General features: G+C 43.6%; 1 protein-coding gene across 24 annotated transcripts in view; it reads right to left on the minus strand.

The window, feature by feature from the left end:
* The window catches only part of DOCK9 (dedicator of cytokinesis 9), a 322,858-nt gene that overhangs the window by 203,635 nt on the left and 102,933 nt on the right, over positions 1 to 16,290 (minus strand). For all 24 annotated transcript variants that reach the window (XM_081815144.1, XM_081815147.1, XM_081815151.1 and 21 more), the window contains exon 2: positions 2,735 to 2,851. In XM_081815144.1, coding sequence (XP_081671270.1) covers positions 2,735 to 2,851 — 117 coding nt within the window. The remainder of the gene's footprint in view (positions 1 to 2,734; positions 2,852 to 16,290) is intronic.

Here is a 16,290-nt window from a genome sequence, read left to right on the forward strand (position 1 = left end):
TAGTAAGCATGGTATTGCAAATTAACCCCCAGCATGCATTTTGCTCACAATTTGACCCACTTCCTAACCATCTTGCTATTTTTTCCATATGAGATACTTTCCCCTGATCTAAGTGTTCCCTCTGCCTCTAATAATACGAGGATAGTTCCTTATATTATTCTATTCTGCCTAAGAAGAGAGGGACAGACAGAGGGAATCTGTGACAGTTCTAAGACATTTTGCTCATTCAGCTAGGTAGACAGTTATTAAAATCACCACGACAAACTAACGAGAAAGCACAGGGTAAATGGCCTTGCCTAGTATATAGGCATCTCCGGGAAAACAAGTAACAGCATCCAAATTTAAATGGAGCCCATGCTAATTGCTGTGATAGGGATCAAAGCTGAAATTCAAGCTCCTTAATCTTTGGGAAAAACTTCCCGAAAACAGAAAATAACTTGCTTATTCAATCTTGGCCAGCAAAACGTCAGTGAGTTCTTTGCCTTTCCTAGAAAATTTGTGCCTGGTATCTCCAAGGAAATAGTTACAAGCAAAAGGGACAAAGGAGTTTTTCTGAGAGTTTCAGTCATCTGGTTCTACAACTGTAAACATCCAGGTTCCTTGTGCCTGGGGTAAAAGATGATACTAAATTAACTGTATCTTGTTTCTTTGGTTTGTTCGCATCTTAAATAATTTTATCTCAGGCTGCAAATACAACTTTGCATTCTAGGTTGCAAACACTGGATAACTTTATTACTCATACCAAGAAGAATACATGTACTTCATGCTCAGAGAAACTTGAGATAACCTTTAGCTTCCTCGGAGCACACTACAGGAAACATGTGTCAATGTGAAGTCTAATTTATAATCATCTGACTTAACTTCTCATGCTAATAAACTTATTGCCAAAATCACAGGCGAAAGAAATCATTCTGAGGCTTCCATTTATGTTTTAGCTGAGTAGTCTATTCATGCAATGAGGTTTTCAAAGCATCCTATTTTGAGGCACGATCTGAAACCACTTATCAGTGGAACGTACTTTGGCAGCAGCATCACATGGCCAATGCCACTTCTACAGCATTCCTTATTTTTCAGGAAAGAGTTAAAAGAATAATCATTTTCTTTAGATGTATCCTTAACAAGTTAAAAAAAAAAAAGTGAACATTTGTGAGAATTCCCACCTTTGTTGTAAACTGGTGGAAATTTGGTGTAAAAAAAAAAAAGGAATATAATTTAACAATTGTTTTTTTGTTTGTTTTTTTTAAAGATTTTATTTATTTATTTGACAGAGACAGCGAGAGCAGGAACACAAGCAGGGGGAGTGGGAGAGGGAGAAGCAGGCTTCCCGCTGAGCCGGGAGCCCGATGTGGGACTCGATCCCAGGACCCTGGGATCATGACCTGAGCCGAAGGCAGTCGCTTAACCAACTGAGCCACCCAGGCGCCCAATTTAACAATTGTTATTAACATGGAAGTTTCTAAAGACAATGCAGTAGGCACAGAACTGTATGTGGTAGGTTATGTTTTGGGCAGTGGGATTAGAAAGAAAGTGGTGGGGGAAGCTTTTAACATCAAGTATTTCAATAGTGCCTATTCTGCTTTGTTTTATAAGTATGTAATGCTTTTTATCTTATTTTTTAATTTATTTTTATTTATTTATTTTTGTTTTTAAGTAGGTTCCACACCCAGCGTGGACCCCAACCCGGGGCTTAAAAATCACGACCCTGAGAGATCAAGACCTGAGCTAGATCAACAGTCGGAAGCTCAACCGACTACGCCACCCTGGTGCCCCTGTAGTACTTTTCAAATTAAACAACAAAGAATGAAGCTCAAAAATAAGGCAGCTCAATTCACAGAAAACAGGGCATTGGATGGTAATAGCACCGGGTAAAGAAGGTTCAAGGCAAAAACGAAGGACGCACCATGATGCGGTAGGTCCCAGAGAACAAGGGCAGCAACCAGAACCTCCAAACAGACCGAGGTGACTCCAGGCTGCCAGGCCTCTAACACCATTGATGTCCTGCTCTCACTCCTCACTAGCCTCAAAGCTCTTGTGAGTCGCTCAGCCACGGGGCTCTCGCAACCTGAAAGACTTGAAGCAACAATCTAGAGAGCAGCTCACAGCAGGAGCCGTGCCAGGTCCTCCGCCAGCAGCTGCTGAGATACAAGGAACAGCACCAGAGAGGGAGACATCAGGACATTCCTGGTTACCCGAAGCCCTTCTCTATGAGCCCACATAGAGTCCACGGGTTCTCTTGTGGTGGTTTCCCAAAGTGCAATCCTGAAAGGATGACAAAATCCTCCTGGGCTCCCCCAGCAAATCCCTTCCTTAGCACCAAGGCACTGGGCAAAAACCTTAAATCTCTCTTCAGACAAAGCTTGTAAGACACAGGAGGTACTTGTGTCCATAAATCCGCCCAGAGTACAGCACTTTTATTAAAAATATAACACACAAAAAAAATACTTATGTTCTACATGTAATACATAAATGTGTGTATGCATTTACATGCATTTGCCTATATGCATATGCAAATATATAACACATATTCATATCTGTGTGTATATATTTGCAAAAATAATACCATTTAAAAAAATCAACCCATAAAGGAATGCATGGAAAAATATAATGATATAACTTTTCTCTCTTAAATAACATCTTCATCTTTTAAAAATCCTAAGATTAAATAACCAAACAATAAATCAGTAGATTAAAAAGTACTGTTTGTCGAGATCAACCACATTTAAAAGTTATCTACCTGAAAGTCATCATAAGGGAAGAGCAGCATCTCCCTTAAACAATCGTTCAGGATCTGTGTCTTCTTCTGGACGATGACATTTTCATAGTCGAGTGGTTCGATCAGCTTTGGCTTTGCCTAAAGGGTGAAAAAATAAGCAACTGAAACATTCTTATAGATAAATGCAATTCCTTGAGATTAAAGAACTTTACACTATCTGCTTTTGCATTTTCCAACTTTTCTGCAACGGAAGTATGTTAATTTTGCTATAAGGAAGAATCAGAAACAAGAGATAAAAGTTATTTTCAAAAGAACAGAAGACACTTCCTGGTATTCTGTCTATCTGTAGCCCTGCTTATTTAGTTATTAAAGCACAAAGAAGGCTATGAAGTCTGATGGAACGTCCAGTCGTGTCCTGGGTCACCCCTGGCTAGGTCAGTCCCCATTCAAGCCTTAGGATCTGCCAGAACTGCCCTGCTTAGGGGTCCAGCCGTGGTCTGGTAGTGAGGGATGGATGTCAACAGCGGCAGCCTTCTTGGCCCAGGCTTAAAGCATCCACAGGGCTCACGATTTCATATAAGACTCTACAGAACTCTTCTCAGAGTATCAAAATGCCCCTGTCTCCTAAAATGTCTATATACTTATTATATAATACCTAAACATACAAAAATGTGAGCTCTGGGGGTGGGAGGATGGTATCACTTAAACCAGGGCTTGTGAGTGAACCTCAGCAGATAGGGATGACCATCAGACCACCAGAAGAAAGAGGCAATAAGCAAGTGGGAAAAGGAATGAGGGAATATGCCTTTTTTGAATATTTCCAAAGTTAGCCTTCGCAGTAAAAATCTCTCCTATCTATTGCCAGGCATTGCCATGGTGTTTGCTGATCACTTTCCACATGGAAGGCACTAACTGGGCTAGGTCAGGGAGAAAGACACCTATTCAACTATATCCCAGCATGCCAAGTGATAAAACAGGCATGCGCACGTGCACACACACACACACACACAATGTTCTCAGAAGCAACTAAGTCCATATATCAATAATTCCTACAAGATTATTTTTTGAAACTATTAATAAAAATCATGATTACATAATCTCAACATGTTATGTCTATTAAAATGACAATAAATATGTATGAAATATATTAAAGACATCTGGTACGTGGCATCACATTGGGAATTGTGGGTGAGGCTGCTACATGTTCCCCAAATCTCTCCTTTCCTTCTAGGTACAGCAGGACTACATTCCCCAGCCTCCCCAGGGTTAGATGTGGCCCTGTGTCTTGTGGCCAAGGGCAGGTGAGAGGAAGGAGTGTGGCCACTGCCAAGCCTGGACTGTAAAAGCTCTCTGCTAGAGGCTGAATGTTTCATCCTTCCAAAATTCGCACGTTGAAACCTAATCCCCAATGTGATGGTTTTAGGAAGCGGGCCTTTGGGAGGCAATTAAGTCATGAAGGTAGAGGCCTTATGAATTGATTAGTAATCTTATTAAAGAGACCCCCGAGAACTCCCTTCTGCCATGTGAAGAAACAGTGAGGAGAAAGCCATCTATGAACCAAGAAGTGGGCTCTCTCCAGAAACCAAGTTGGCTAGTGCCTTGATCTTAGACTTCTCAGCCTCTAGAACTGTGAGAAATAAATGTTATTTAAGCCTCCCCCCGCCCTTATATTCTGTTCCAGCTGCCCTAAGTGACTGAGACAGCCTCCCTCCCTTCTCCCCACTGCCAGCAACATGCACAGGATCCAGCACTAGACTCCGGAGGCTTGAGGAGAGGATAAAGCCCCAAGATAGGAGGCATCGAGATCCTGAACCTACCCAACAGAAGGCTGCCTCCTGAAAATAGGTGCTGAAATATCCGTGAGCAGGAACAAAAGCATCTACTGTGTTAACCACGGAGATTCTGGAGTTGTTTAAAGGGGTCATCAGTTTACTCTACCTAACATAAATACAAACGCCCATATTTAACTTCAATTACTTGATTTAAAAGTAGACTCTACAAAGATGTCTGGACATGCTAAGAAAAAAAATGCAATGACCAAACAAGGGCACCATTATTATAATTAAGCAAAATATACATTTATGGGCAGAGATAAAAATATACCCAAAAAATTAAAGCTATCATAATGGGAGTGTAATTTCTTCCTACAATATACTCAGAATGTTAAATTGTTTCTACATTCCAAAAAACGGTTCAAAAGTGAGAGAGATTTACACAAAGTATTTTTAAGGAAAGAATTGCCATAGAAAATTATAAAAATATTCTCCAAAATATTTTAATTCGACTTGAATAATGTGTTCCTTTATTTTAGTTTGTCACACTGTACATAGTGCTTTAAGCGCTTGTTGGCAGAATGGATAGATGTCATGATTAGTTAGGTCTTCCTTGGGAACAAGGACTATATTCCTAATAAAACCCGAAGATGCGCATAGCTTTATACAATGACAGAGTTGTGGATTCTGACAGCTGCACTTCTATTACAAAGAGGTCAGACAGAGAGATCCTGCAGGATGGGACATTCTCCCCTGCTCCATACGGTGCCCAGCACATGAAGGCGACCAGGTAAGCTCCGAGGGGGTGGCCTGGTCCTCCACACCAGCCCTGGGCCCCTCCAAAGGTACCACTGGCTGTGTTCCCTTCCTACCCCTTCCAGCAAGGGTCAGCAGTGCAGTCCCTTCGGGTCAGAAGGCAAGGGCAGTCTGCTTGTCCGAAAACTGTGCTACAATGTCAGCCCTTGTCAGAGAGGGTGCTGGAGGGACCTGCTGGTAAAGGCTCTTGTCTTAGCCTAGGATGTTTTGGAGTTTTCTGCCTTGCTCCTATGGCACAGCTCCCTCAGTAGACTATTCCTGTATTCTTAGAGCAGGGGTTGGCAAACGTTTTCTGAAAAGAGCCAGAGAGTAAATACTTTAGGCTTTTGCCAGCTTTACTGTTTACTAAACTCTGACACTGTAGCACAAAAGTGGCCACTGACAATAAATAAACAAATGGGCAGAGTGGTGTTAAAACTTTACAGAAACGCAACAGCCAGATTTGCCCAAGAGTCATTGGCCGATTTACGCTGTAGAGTTACCTTTGCCCCTTAGTAGTTAATCCCCTTTACCAGTTTAATAATTCTTTACATTAATTTTCTATTTCCAATTAATTGATGTGTTTCCTGTCGCTGGGCTGATACACACAACATGTTTACACGTTCTTAAATGTATTTCATGATTATTTCTCACCAATTTGACTAAACCTAGATTGTTTAAAAGGTTTAATAAATGAAAACTCTAAAAACACTCACAGAAAGGGTGAGAATGGAGATTGGTGAGGGAACAGGAAAAGAGACAAGAAGGAGGTGGGGGAGGAAGAGACAAAAGGGACTGACACCCAGGGGTGAGGCAGGCAGGAGCAACAGAAGTGAAGGAAACACAAGGTGGAAGATAAAGACAGAAGAAGCAGCTACAGGGCGCCTGGGTGGCTCAGATGGTTAAGGTCTGCCTTCCGCTCAGGTCATGATCCCAGGGTCCTGGGATCGAGTCCTGCATCGGGCTCCCTGCTCCTTGGGAGTCTGCTTCTCCCTCTGCCTCTCTCTCTCTCTCTCTCTCTCTCGTAAATAAATAAATAAATCTTAAAAAAAAAAAAAGGGCATCAACTACAAACAGAAAGGACAGTGGGCCCGTGGGAAGTCACACCTCTGGGTCTACTCAACTGGGGGTTAAGGGCATAACTGCCTATTTTCTACTCTTCTTTGAAAGGATGATTCACTGGTTACAGCTGTTCACTGTTCTTCAGCTTAACTAAGCGTTTCCAAGTGGTCACGTCAGCAGGGGGACAGCCCACTAGGGTAGGGAACTGACCAGCCTACAGTGGTGACAGGAACGTCACACTAACAGCAAAATGAAATTAGTGAATTACCAGAGTGCCAGTACCCCACCCCTTTAGTAGAAAGAGGCTTAGCGTAGATCTGGCACATGGCCTTGGTTTTAAAGCCATCAACACACTTAAGTTTAATCCTTCCTGGGGTGACACAGCTAAAAGAGCCAAGTTCTTGATTTTCTATGGTCAAAAGCAAAATTTTGGGCCCAGAATTACCCAAATCAACCAATGGTCATGGATGGAGCTGCTCCTAGGCCATCGGAACCACCATGTTTTGAAAACCTGAGAATTCACTGGTTTGTATTTTAAATATTCAAAGATGTTGTGTTTCCCTAAGCATCACGGGGACTCGGTCAGCTCCTGAGTCTGTAACATTCAGAACTTGCACAGGGCCTGATTATGCTGCTTTTATAGTAAGTGAAAACTGTAACTCAACCTATAGATACAACTTCTTTAGCTTTTGTCCTCATTTGGAGGTTAAATGTCCTTATTTACGAACATTTGTTTCTCAGGTTATTGTGAAATCTGACAGGGAGAGGATCATGGTACTTTCGGTTTATAAAAGTCTACAAGAATGGTTCTCAAAGTGGGGTCCTGGTAACAGGCAGCAGCATCACCGGAGAAGCTGATAAAAAAGTAAACTGAATCAGAAACTCTACAGGTAGGACCAGGGATCTGCGCTTGCACAAGCTCCCCCAGGGATTTCGATGTCCCAGGAACTGGGCTGGAATTTGTAAATTAGAGAGGGACAAGGAACATGCCCAGTGCTGAGCTTCTTAACCTCTCTGGGGTTACAGACCCCTCTAAGAACCTGGGCCCACTCTCCCCAAAAATGTGTATACATATTCCTTTCTAAAATTTTATACACAGTTCTGGAGGAGGGCTGTCACTCCTTGGAGACTAGCCATGGAACTGAGCTGAGGACATTCTGGACAGTGGAAGAGGATGGCTCGGAAACATTTAATTCAATATGGCGAAAGGTGCTGGTGGAAGTTAAATGCAGAGCTAAGGGAGGAGGCTGAGCCAAGTGCCACCCATGGGCTGGGACATTTCCTCACCTCACCACAGAAATGATGCCTCAAGGTGCTGAAGGAAGAGTGGGAACTCTTCAAGTGCGCAAAGTTCTGAACTCCCTAACCAACATGCAGCCCTCCTATGGAGGCAGCTGTGTCTCTAACCCCAGGACCAGGACAGAAGCAATGTGGCTCCGCTTCTGACACAAGCCTGCTCCTGTCACTTGCTCACACCTCTGCACCTGTCACAAGCCTACAGCCCTGCAGGCTGCTGACAAATGTCCTATTTTAGCAGAATCCTTCCTCTAAAAAACAACTCTCCCACAGGTAAATAAGCCAAAGGAGTGAAAGCAGAGTTGCTCTAGCCCCAGGACACAGTACTTAGCCCTGTACTAGGGGCGCACCTCCCTCAACCCATTAGAGATAGTCTTTCCCTTCTCTGACAGGGACACCCCCTGCCACACCCGCTTAGTAGCAGTCCTAGAGTGCAGTTCATTCAGCTATGGGTTGAAACGACCTGTGCACAGCTTACCTCCTTGACTATTAGTGCCTCGGGACAGGGCTGGGTCTCCTCTCTGCCCACCCCACCCCACCCCAGCATCTAGCCCAGGGCCCAGAGACACAGTGACTGTGCACAAAGCTTGGTGTCCTTCACTTGCATCGACCCCTGCCCAGGCCCCATGTCTGTGTAGAGTTCAGTTGCTGCTTTGCATCTTGGCTTCTTAGGAAGATCCGAAGTGACCATGGCCACTGTGTCAGTCCACCCAATGTCATGACTCATGTCACATGAAGTGCAGCATCAGGGGCCATGTTGCAATACAGGTGTATCTCAAGGGGTTTGGCCCCAGGACTACTTGGGGGATATCTGAAGTTAATTATTGCACAATCTGAGAATGCCCCAAAATTATTCAGCTCATATATGAAAGACACCTAATAGAGGTCTTTTTCAATCCTAAAAATTTATGTGATGCTACCAAACATTGTAAAACTAGAGGACACTCTCCTAAACTATGGTTAACAAAATACAGATGTTGACTAATGCTACAGGAAAGATTAAATGGTCTATCCTTGCATTACAGAGTCATCAAATCAAACCATGATCATATGAAGAGGTAATAATAGTATGAAACCAAAAAATGTAGGGAAGAAAATATTACTGAGGTGTATCAAGAGATTTATTCATAAAAATGTTGTTCTCCTGTATTTCTGATGTTTACGGTTTGAGTTAGCTTTTTTAAAATTTGGAATTTGTTGTGATTTCTTTTCAAATTCTAAATAAAGTATTAACTTCCATGCCTCCCTTTGTATTTATAATTTTGAATTATCTTTTTAGACAAGGCCCCCCACGTTCTAAGCTTCATCACTCACAAAACCTGGATCTGCTCTGGTGGGGCCAGAGATACCCCAGAGATGTGGATCAACTCGAAGGCAGTACGGTACAGTAGTTAAGAAAGCTGAGCTGCACAGTTGTATGGGGCTGTTACCAGGCTCCGTCGAGTGCATGCATGTAAAATGCCTGATAGAGCCTGGAAAACGGTAAGCACATGATAATAATAGCTGTTGTTATTACTATTACAAGCATTATTGTTATTAAATGTGTTGCTTGCATGACAGTGATTTTTTTTTTGGTGGGGGAGGGGAGTGGTGAACGTCACACATACATTCAATTTTACCAATCTGTTTACAAAAACTTGCCTGTACTCTCCAAGAACATATAAAATAAAACAGACAACAATGGTAGGGGCATGCACAAAGAAGGGAACACAAAAGGCCAAACAGAGGAAACTGTATACTAACAGAGATGACACTGGAATTCAGGGACTGAGCCCAAAATAAATATAAATAGATGCTTACATTAAAAACTGAAGAGAGTATTGATGAAGTTTGTGTCAGGCAGGACAGAGAAGAACAACAGTTGGGGGGTCAGGGTGTATACAGAAGCCCTTCAGACCCACTCCCCTAGGGCACAGCCACGAGAGCAGCAGGACTCAAGATTCTAGAGGAGGCGAGAGTGAGCCCCATGCTGCGCTGCTCACAGCTGGTTATGTGGGGTGAGAGTGGAAGCAGACTCTACTGGAGAGTTTGGGAGGCCCAGCGCCCACAGACATTTTCATAACAATGATTCAAAACCTTGGCTTCCTTGCCAGAGATCCACAGGCAAGGCCTGAAGCCAGGGCCATGTGATCAGGACAGCGGGAAGAAGGAGCTGCATCTTAAGGGACAACATGGGTACAGGTTAGCCCCTGATATCACGGCCCCACCAGTCCCCATCCACTGGTCGAAGCAGGGGCGGCACGGTGAACCCCGGTGATCCTGTGGCTGTCACAGGTGCCAAAAGGCATGATCCACAGTGCCCTCCCCATTAACCTCCCTTTGAGGTTCTCCAACCTCACTCCTTCCTCCACCACTTGTTGCTGTGGGTCTGGCTGCCCAACATCCATGCAAATTGAAATTCCAGATCCACAGGCAAAGAGAAGCTAGGGAATCCTCTCTGTGCCAGGAAAATGAGATTCCTCTGGAATCCAGCATAGCTGGAGAGCATAGGCCCACAGGTGAGTTCAGTTCTGGCCAGTCACGTATGAAGCCTCAAAAACCACGGGAAGAGCTCGGCAGAAAGGCTTACTGATTTCATTGCTTTTCTCTCTGACAGGATAGCTTCCTGTGAACTTTCTAGTCATTTCTGGACTTTGTGTCTCTGGTAATTAAATGTTAACACAAGCTCAAATCCTGAATACCACTTCTTGAAATAGCAAACTGAGGAAACAGCAACTCTTGGAGCATTCTATTTTAAGAGACGAGAAATTTATTGTTTCTGCTTATAAAGAATTTAAAACTTCCTTGATTTTTCTGCATGACTATAAAAGCTACTTGATCGGCTGAGATAAAAATTCTTCATGGAACTTAGTCCATTTTCAAAATGGTGTACTTCCTGAAGTTGCCAACAGGACCCCAGCACTGTCGCTGGGGAGGGGACAATGCAGCTTGTAACAAGAAGGAAGGGTCCTCTGAAGCCAGAGTTTAATCAGGGTGGCCCAATGAGCCTTCCTGTTGCTCCTATCTTACCCACGGCTCTCACTGCATACTCCCACCCGGAATTTAAGCGGTTAAATCTGGAGGGCGAATCCTCATTTTCCTAGAATTAGGGTGGGCACAGGAAATCAGCAGCTGCCTCCCCTCCTCGCATGCAAATGTTGTTAGCAGCTATGTGTTCCTTCTCGCCACAGACTTTTACTGAGCCTGTCCATATGCATTGTGATGCCAGGATAACAAGGACACAACCCCCACTCTAGAAAGCTCACAGTCCAGAGGGGAGACAGACAGACGTGTGAACGATGAGAGCAGAATGACTGACAGCAGTGGGAACCTAGAAGTGGCATCTGACCCCGCCTAGAATGAACCTGCTTCCCCCCCGCATCCCCCGGTGAGATTACAAGCTCCACCGAAGCAAAGATTTCCATTTTATCTACTGCTCCCTCAGCATCTAGAACAAGGCTTGGCATAATGTAGGCATCCGATGAATACGTGTTGGATGAGGGATGAAACCTGACAGTGTGGGGCACTTCAGAGCCAAGTCTAAGAGAGGAACCCGTCAGCCAGGATGCAGGGGGGACTGGGGATTCCTTGCAGGAAAATGGAGACACCAAGGAACATGTTCCCGGATGGGAACCAGACTTTGTGGGGCTGACATTTACATATCTGGAAGGGGAAGGGGTTAAAAAAAAATACAAAATTTTGAATATAAAGTTAAAGTTGCTGGAGGCCCTCCCAGGGCCCTGGAAGGAATCCTGAAACTAAAGAAAGAATCCTTAGCTTCTGGATAAATCCTCCTCTCAGCACTGTGAGTTCCGGAAGCAGCGAACAGTTCAGGATAGCTGGGGCAGAGCTGCGTAAAGGGGATGGGGTGCCAGGAGGCCAAGGGCTTAGGAAACCAGTCTCTAGGGGTGCTACAGTATCTCTGGAAATCCAGCGTGAGCGAGAAAACAACATTTATGAGAACTCCTTTCTGAAAGCGTACTCTATGTGGCTGCCAGGAGCACGTGAATAAGCTACCCGAGGTGAGCAATGGGGCTCTGCAATGGGCGTGCTGGAGAAACAAAGAATGCTTAACTGTAGGACCCTGCTTTCTCTGGACAGGTGGGCCACGCTGGAGTTGGGAGAGGAACGGCTCAATAGTCCCTGCCCCATCTCTGCCCTAGGCAACCCTCAGTCTCTCATAATGAATCACTTAGCACTACTCAAAAATAATGATGTACTATACAGTGGCTAACTGAACAGAATAATAAACAAATAAATAGGAAAAAAGTAAAAAAATAAAAAAATAAAATAAAATAGTAAACAACTGGGGAGCCGGGGTGGCTCAGTTGGTTGAATGTCTGACTCCTGAACTCAGCTTAGGTCTTGATCTTGGGGCTGTGAGTTCAAACCCTAAGTTGGGCTCCGTGCTGGGCACAGAGCCGACAAACAAACAAACAAACAATACATAAATAAACAGTAAACGATTTGAATGGCATCTGTTTGAGGAGGTACGAGGAGGTACCAATGACTGGCTGGCCTGGGGTGCCCGCGGGTTTCTGAGCCGCCCCTGGACTACAGCCTGCACTGGAAGAGGAGGCTAGAGCGGCGAGTGTGCCGCACCATGACGGCCCTGAGGAAGCAAAGTGGTGCAGGAAGAAGGGGGCTGAGCAGTACAGAACTAGGTCCTGTGCCATGCTCACCCGGGAAAGCAACCTCCCACTGCCTCGTCATAGACGTGCTCTTCTTCCCTCGACCCAGGACATTAAAACTTAGGAGATCAAAATATGATCACATCCCCTTCAGTAGTACATGTTCTTCTCCCGGGTGTTCATCAGTGTGTGCGTGAACAATGGCCTCAGCAGCTGTTGAGAAGCATGCTTGTTTAAAAGGAGCAGGAGGTCCGGTAACATTAGAACTACGATCTGCAAACATCGGAAGCTGAGATTATCTGGTCTAGCCCTCTCGTTTTACCGATAGGAAAACCCGGGAGTGTGGGATTTACGTGACTGTCCCCGGGCCTGGGGGGTGTTGCCGGCAAGCCTGGGCCTGGATCCCAGGTCTCCTGACCCCCTGCTCTATGCTCTTCCCCTCTACATTTTGATTTTTGCACTTTCAATAACGGTGTGCACAAGCACGTGATACAAAAAACTGGAGGAAAAAGAGGACCTTATCTAACCTTGGACTGCAAAGCAAGCTCAAACCTGAGCATTCCCATATGGTTAATTAACTGGCGAATGTTTAGAAGAATGCATAGCGGACACCAAAGTCTCAGACATCTAAATAGATTTCTCATACTGAAGTGTGGTGCTATCCTCAGAGCAGGCTAAAAGAATGACACACTTGTGAATACAGTTCTTTACATTATAAACACTGATAAGATGTTGAATTCCCTTTTTATACAGCACTAAGAAAAAGCACTCAAATGAGAGGACTTCTCACTAAATGAAGATTTTATTTCATTAGGCATGTCAGCATTAGCAAAACTTGGACATTCAACATCAGTTTGATGGAAGGAAAAGAGTCTGGGTTTTGTATTTGTCAGTTTTATAAATAACTGTGGTTTTCCAAAAATTATTATCCCATTACTAAAATAAACAGAATTAAAGACTGTGAAAACTATCAAATCAATAGCATCCAGAAAATGGTATAAGAGACATGAAATGATGCAAAGTGAGGTAATAAAGATAATACTAATTAACAAAAACCCACAGAGCTGCTTGCATTTAGTCAGCTGTGCTCAAAAGGGAGTGCAGAGAATGTTAATGAGAGAAGCCCAGACAGGGATGTAGGGGACTCCTCCACGCCCTGTGCCCAGCAGGCACACAAGAAAAGAGCTGAGTGGCATGGGGATCTCGTCCTTGCAAAGATCTGAAGGTCTTCTCCCTTGACATGGGGTATGGGATAAGAGGGCAAAGGAGGGTATACAGAGGACAGAGACAGAGAGAACAGACCGAGAGCCTGGAGGGCAGGCTCAGCATGTGCCTCTCACTTACACATCCATCCCAGCTTCCAATTCTGCCTGCCATTTTTGCACAAGTATAAAGCAATAATGAAAGCAAAAAAGAAAAAGATGCACCATGGTAACTGTATAAATAATTCTATCTTAAATCTGTACTGTTGTTGGCTGATCCTTTTCCAGCCAACAATTTTTCTTTCCAGAATTTTTCTTGAAAGTCTTAATTCTTCCTATGTCAATAAAAGCTATTTTTGGAACTCTGAAATGAAGAGGTCGAGTAATTAAGCTAAAAGGCTCTAAAAGGCCCAATATAGTCAGATTTCAAAACAGCTTTAAGCTACTTATTTGAAGATGGAAGCAGGGATGGGAGCAGGGGAGGGAATATTCATAATACATATTTGGTTCTCAGAAGAGTTTCTGCATACCTCATCACCAGAAAGGCTGTTCGGGGACCAGCTAAAGGCAGCTGTGAGGAGTCAGGATTAAAATCCTGGTCCCCAAAACATTTACCATTGTTGAAGGCAGTGACAGGCAGATGGGAGTTCATTATACCAGTCCAAGGGTTCTCAAGGTGCAGTCCCAGACCAGCAGCTTCAGCATCATCTGGAACTCGTTAGAAATGCAAATTCATCCCAGACCTACTGAATCAGATATTTTGGGGATGGAGCCTAGTAATCTGGGTTTTTAACAAAGCCAGGTGATTCTGATGCTCAACCAAGTCTGAGAAACCCTCTACTAGTTTACTTTTGTGTATGTTCGAGAATTTCATATTTAAAAAGTATTTTCAGGAAATCCTAGCTCCAACTGCTTATTGGCTCTGTGGCCTTGGGGAAAGTTACATCTCCATATCTACATCAGAAAATGGGAAAAGTAACAAGTTCTCTATCATCATCACACGGTTATTGAAAAGTTTCGACATACAGTGCCTATTCAGCGCAGGAATGAAATGGTGGTCATGGGGATCATACAAAGTTATGTCATCTGGACACAAGAAAACTTTAGAGCCTACAACATACACACGCCTTTGCTGGATCAGACACACATTATCTCACGAAACCTCCCCCCAAATCTGTATGTATCATCAGCATTTCACAGATGAGGAAATTGAAGCTCAGAGGGGCTACATAAATTAGTGAAGGTCACACAGATGGTGACCATTGGATCTCCTGGCTCCAAGCCCAGGACCTTCCCCCCTTTGTTCACCTAAGTCTGCAATAAGCACGATGGAACGTCAAAGTTCTAGAACAGGAAATGCCTCCCCAATGTCTCCACTTCCCTCTGTTTGACAACTGCATAGCACCACTCCACACTCTGATGCTTCAGCCACCACATCTCCAGGGAGGACAGAAGTCTGAGGCTTTCTGCCCAATTCTGGGCATTGAACTGCCCCCGGTTCCATGATCTCACCGAGGAAGAGATAAAAGGCAGAGAGTCTTTCCATGAAAAATACTTGTTTTCAGTCTCAAGAATATTAAAAATCATACCCCAAAATACTAAATCTTCCTGAAGAGCCAGGTTTGAATGCTGGGACATATATTAATGTCATTAGGTAGTATTTAATATACTTTACCAATAAACAGTTTAAGGATCGTCTTTATGAGGAAAGTCCAACTTTACACTTAGATCATGCATTTTTCCTCCACAGTGTCACAAATACAGTACCCCATCCAATGACTCACCCCCCAAACAACAACTTTCTGGTTTGAGGTGTATAAGCGACAGAATACATAAGTCTACAGATCTGCACTGTTCAATACAGTAGCCACCAGCCACGTGTGGCTATTCTGAATTCAGAAATGCTACAGGCATAAAATTCCAAAGATTTAGCAGGAATAAAAGAATATACAATGCCTTGATATTTCTATAAGGATTAAATGCTGAAATAATATTTTGGCAATAATGGGTTAAAATTACATTATAAAAATTAATTACACCTATTTCTTTTTATTTTAATTTGGCTACCAAAAATTTTTAAATTACGTATGTAGCTTATGCTGTATTTCTATTAAACAGTACTATTATAGACTGTATGAAACTTTAACATACAGGTAATTTTTTAAACTTCAAGGCAAAATAAAGGACAAACCACTTCCTGAAACCATTACCTGGGGGGAAAAGACAGATTTTGGAAAAAATACCATCCCACATTAGAGACAAAACAGGTCTAGTCTTGGTCAAGTAAAGGAGACAACCTGCATTGTTCAGTGTTGCTAACAGGCCCCACCTTTCCCATCTTTCCTATCTTTCTCCCCCAGGAAGAGGTATCTTCCTTGCCCTACACCTTATGGGTCTCCATTACCTTTTCCACATATAGTCATGGGATGCTGGTATTAAGGTCACACAATGATTTTTTCCAAATGTACTACAACCATAGAAGGTGAATGGCTGACAAGAAGTGGTAGAGGTAACAAAAGGGTACTGGGTAAGAGGAAGAGAGAAAAGGGTTTTGACTTTGTTCACCTAAGTCTGCACTTCTGTACTCAAGTAAGTACTCACACAAAATGCTGTTTAGCATTTTAGATCAAAAATAACAGAGGGCACCTGGGTGGCTCAGTTGGTTAAGCGACTGCCTTCGGCTCAGGTCATGATCCTGGAGTCCCGGGATCGAGTCCCGCATCGGGCTCCCTGCTCGGCGGGGAGTCTGCTTCTCCCTCTGGCCCTCCCCCCTCTCATGCTCTGTCTCTCTCATTCTCTCTCTCTCAAATAAATAAATAAAATCTTTAAAAAAAAAAAAA

This window comes from Leptonychotes weddellii, chromosome 3 (assembly GCF_054177405.1).
Source record: "Leptonychotes weddellii isolate Sample4059 chromosome 3, ASM5417740v2, whole genome shotgun sequence".
NCBI classification, from domain to species: domain Eukaryota; kingdom Metazoa; phylum Chordata; class Mammalia; order Carnivora; family Phocidae; genus Leptonychotes; species Leptonychotes weddellii.